This window comes from Megalops cyprinoides, chromosome 1 (assembly GCF_013368585.1).
Source record: "Megalops cyprinoides isolate fMegCyp1 chromosome 1, fMegCyp1.pri, whole genome shotgun sequence".
NCBI classification, from domain to species: Eukaryota; Metazoa; Chordata; class Actinopteri; order Elopiformes; family Megalopidae; genus Megalops; species Megalops cyprinoides.
Window position 1 is genome coordinate 10,849,683 of NC_050583.1, and position 4,371 is coordinate 10,854,053.

Here is a 4,371-nt window from a genome sequence, read left to right on the forward strand (position 1 = left end):
TAACATGTGATTCCTTATTTTAAAGTGAGCAGAATGATCCAAGACAGGTAGAGGATGAATATTGAGATTATGGAATGAAGCTAAATTCTTTGCCTCTCTTCTTTGCCTTTTTTGGTAGATTGCTGACCGCTGCTGGAGTTAATACTGACCAGGAGCCCCTCCCCCCGTCCTGCAGCCCCCCCACCCCCATTTCCCCTCCCCAGTCTTAACTGCCTAAGGCACATCCTTCTCCCCGCGAGAGCTGAAAAACCCTCTCTCGCTCGCTGGCCCCTTGAAGTGACAGCCCATCACAGCTGATGTCTCTTTAACACTGAACCCTTCTTCCAATCGGCAGATTTCCCCTGACGCTTCCTTTCCATCGACAGTGAGGGGACCCCCCATCTGACGCCCCTTACACACCCCCCCCCCCCACCTCCCCAGATCGATAACCGTGATTGTATCCCACCAGTAAGTGGACAGTGTCATTTCGCTGCCGTAGCGTCTCCCCGCACGGCTAATTAATATGTACCGGTGACCTTCTCTGTGACAAAACTGCGTGCAGTGTTTTTTTTTTTCTTTCACCGCTCTCCAAAAATCACGGAAACCAGAGCACTTGGAGAGGTAGGGGGTGGGGGGGGTTGGCGGTTGAGGGGGGGTGGGGGGTGGGGGGATGGGGAGAGGGGGCGCCCGCGGCTCCGGCGCTGCCACACACGGGGGCACTGGCGCGTGTCCTGTATTCCCCCTCATTTGGAATTACAGCGGGACCTGCTGTACGTGGGGGGCCCCCCCAGTCCCCCCCCCACGGTAAACAACAGGGAGAAGTGTGAATAAAATATTTCGCTGCGTCGCTCTGGGCCGCAGCTGCTCCCTGGCCCTTGTTTGCGCTTGCGAGCAGTGGAGTGATCAAGGTGCAGAGTCACCCCTTAGCGGTGGTAGTCTGCCACCAATAACCCCCCCCCCAATAAAAAACCTCAGTGGTGCCACCTTAACAGGTTTGACGCTGTTAATCGCTCCCTCTCTCTCTCTCTCTCTCTTCCTTCTCCCCTCTCCTCTTTCCTCTCGTTCTCTCCTGCTTCAATCTGATTTTTTCTTTTCCTCCCGGTGCTGACGGATCACTCCGGCTTTGAGGACGTCTTCGGCGGGCTAGTGGGTCACCGGGAGACTAAGAGGGAGATTTGCCTCCTTCTGTCCACCGGGCGGAGAGGTGTGTGGGGGGGGGTGGAAGGGGAGTGTGCAACAGAGCCCCGGCCTCACCCGCCGTCCCGGGATCGATCATAAAGCATCAAAGCTCTGCGGGTCAGTCTCCAAATGCGCTCCCCTGATCCGTCACTGACAGGCTCCTGCAAAGCGCCCTTCGGGGCGTCATTTTTAAACCGCCCGGACGGAGTGAGAGACGCCGCCACCACGCGCCGATCATTCGTCAGCGCTCATCGGCAAACCGATCACGACCGCCTGCCTTTATCTCGGTGCATTTTAAACTGCCGGGGCTAACTGTCCATCTGTCAGGGGAAGCCCAAAGGGTCATCAATTAACGCCGTCGGTTCGGGTTATGAGTTCATAGACATCCTGCACAGCATCTTTCACATGTCCCAGACAGCATCTTTCAGACGTCCTACATCGCATCCTTCACATATCCTACACGACATCTTTCAAAGATCCGATACATATTCTACAGAGCACCATTCACGCATCCTGCACAGTACTTTTCACATATCCTACATTGCATCTTTCAAATATCTCACATATATCCTACAGTACATCTTTTAAATATCTTTCATGTGTCTTTCACATATCCTACTGTGCATCTTTCACATATCCTACATTGCATCTTTCAAATATCTCACATATATCCTACAGTACATCTTTTAAATATCTTTCATGTGTCTTTCACATATCCTACTGTGCATCTTTCACATATCCTACATTGCATCTTTCTCATATCTCACATATATCCTACAGTACATCTTTTAAATGTCTTTCATTTGTCTTTCACATATCCTACTGTGCATCTTTCACATATCCTACATTGCATCTTTCTCATATCTCACATATATCCTACAGTACATCTTTTAAATATCTTTCAAGTGTCTTTCACATATCCTGCTGGGCATCTTTCACATATCCTACATTGCATCTTTCACACATCCTACATGACATCCTTCATATATCCAATATATATTCTGCAAAGCACCATTCACACATCCTACACAGAACTTTTCACATATCCTACTCTGCATCCTTCACATATCCCACATACTGTATACCCTACAGTGCATCTTAAATATTCTGCACAGTATCTTTCACATATCCTACAGTCTATACTTCACATACCTTACAGTGCCTCTTTCACGTATCGAACACTATATCCTTCACATATCCTGCAGCAAGTCTTTCACATATCTAATACTTTATCCTTCACTTGTCCTACACTGCATCCTTCACATATCTAATGCTGGACCTTTCACATATCCTGCACAGTACCTTTCGTACATCCTGCACTTTATCCTTCGCATATCCAACGCCTTATCATTCACATACCCTACGCTGTATCCTTCACGTATGCTACACAGCATGTTTCATTTACCTTTCATATATCTTTCACAGTTATTCTATACCTACACTTGCACATGTCCTTCAATGCATCTCTCAGTCATCCCAGTCTTTCATATACATAGTGAACTGCACGCTCCATGGACACCACGCACAGCAACTCACCTACATCCTGTCGTACACCATTTCTTACATGTCCTGCCCTGCACAAGTAATATCCCACACTACGGCTTTGGCTTACATGCCGAAGTGAACCTTCCTCTTCCACCCTGAACTGCATGCTCCACGCAGCCCTGCACTCGCACCCTTCACAATCATCTTGCACAAGTATTTCTCCACGATCTTCCCGCACCGGCACCTGTTACCAGCCATCACGTTTCACAATCATCTTACTCTAGCACCTTTTGCAATCATCTTTCCCCAGCATCTTTTGCAGTCATGTTCATCTGTGTCCTTCACAATCCTAGCTAACCTCGTGTCAAGATTGACCATGCTTATTGACCTCAGTGAAGTTCCATGTCTCCCTAGCAGCGTGTCTCACTAGTCCATAAGTCAAGTCAGTTATCATTAATTTAATCAACATTACTGCCAACTGCGCATCTGTGAGTTCCGAGGGAAATAAGCCAGGAGGGGATGGTAAGTAGGAAGTTAAAGGGGGAAAGAGCAGAAAAAGAGAGTAACGCACTCTTGGAAAGAGGTAGAACATGCTCCAGTGACCCAAAGCACGCTCTCTCTCTCCCTCCATCAAACATGCGCAGACACAGCTACCACAGAGTCAATGTGGAAAATCAACGGGCATGTCTGCAATTAATGGCAAACTGAACCGGCACTTCGAAAAACAGGAACAAAATAACAATAAATGAAACACACACGCATGCATGCACACGCACGCATACGTTGGCACAGACACACACACGCACACACACACACATACATACATGCATACACGCAAACAGACACAAAGATCACACTGCGAGCATTCCTAAGCTGATTTTGTCCTCATTCCCCCTCACCAGTGCCATCCCTCCTCACACACTCTTACCGGGCAGGCCAAGGCAGAGCAGGGTGCTGTAGTAGATGACGGGCAGGGGTCCGAGAGGGCAGCCCTGGAGGCCGGCAGGCGCCTGCCCGGGGTTCCACGCGCTGCCGTTGAGGGGCAGGGAGGTGAAGATGTGGCTGTGCTCCATGTCTCCCGGTCCCTGTCACCTCTCTCCTCTTCTTCTTCCTCCTCCTCCTCCTCTTCCTCCTCGCTCAGATGAGGCGGTCAGCGGTGTGCCGCTGCCAGGCACGGCCGGGAGAAGCGGGGCTGGGGGGCTCTGAGAGAGACGGAGCGAGGGTGTGCTGTCCTTGGGTGTCAGTCGGCATTGAGCGCGCGAGTGTGAGGGAGAGGGGAGATAGGGGGGAGAGAGAGAGGGTGAGAGTGAGAGAGAGAGAGAGGGAGAGAGAGAGAGAGAGAGAGAGAGGGGGGTAGCGCTGTGTTTGTCTGTGTGTTGAGAGTGAGAGAGAGAGCGTGAGAGAGAGAGAGAGAGAGGAGGAGTGGTGAGGTGAACGGGGACTGCGCGGTAAGAAGAGTGGTGAAGACAGAGAGATGCAGAATGTGTGTGACTGAGTGAGAACAGGAATGAGCGAGAAAGAGAGAGAGGGAGAGGGAGAGGGAGAGAGAGAGAGAGAGAGAGGGAGAGAGGGAGAGAGAGAGAGAGGGAGAGAGAGGGAGAGGGAGAGAGAGAGAGAGAGAGAGGGAGAGAGAGAGAGGGAGAGAGAGGAAGGGGGGAGGTCTTGATGTGTTACTGAGGGGAAATGAGGGAGGGGGGGGGGGGTGATTGTGCGAGCAAGTTGAGGAGA

At 50.7% G+C, this 4,371-nt stretch overlaps 1 protein-coding gene across 3 annotated transcripts in view; it reads right to left on the reverse strand.

Moving 5' to 3' along the window:
- Positions 1–3,793, reverse strand: part of gpr139 (G protein-coupled receptor 139) — a 13,225-nt gene extending 9,432 nt beyond the window's left edge. For 2 of the 3 annotated variants that reach the window (XM_036549031.1, XM_036549040.1), the window contains exon 1: positions 3,572–3,793. In XM_036549031.1, the coding sequence (XP_036404924.1) occupies positions 3,572–3,716 (145 nt within the window). In that variant the 5' untranslated portion in view covers positions 3,717–3,793. Of the gene's footprint in view, positions 1–515; positions 519–3,571 lie in introns of all 3 variants that reach the window. The other variant, XM_036549049.1, reaches the window with a different exon arrangement.
- Between the last annotated feature and the right edge of the window lie 578 nt (positions 3,794–4,371).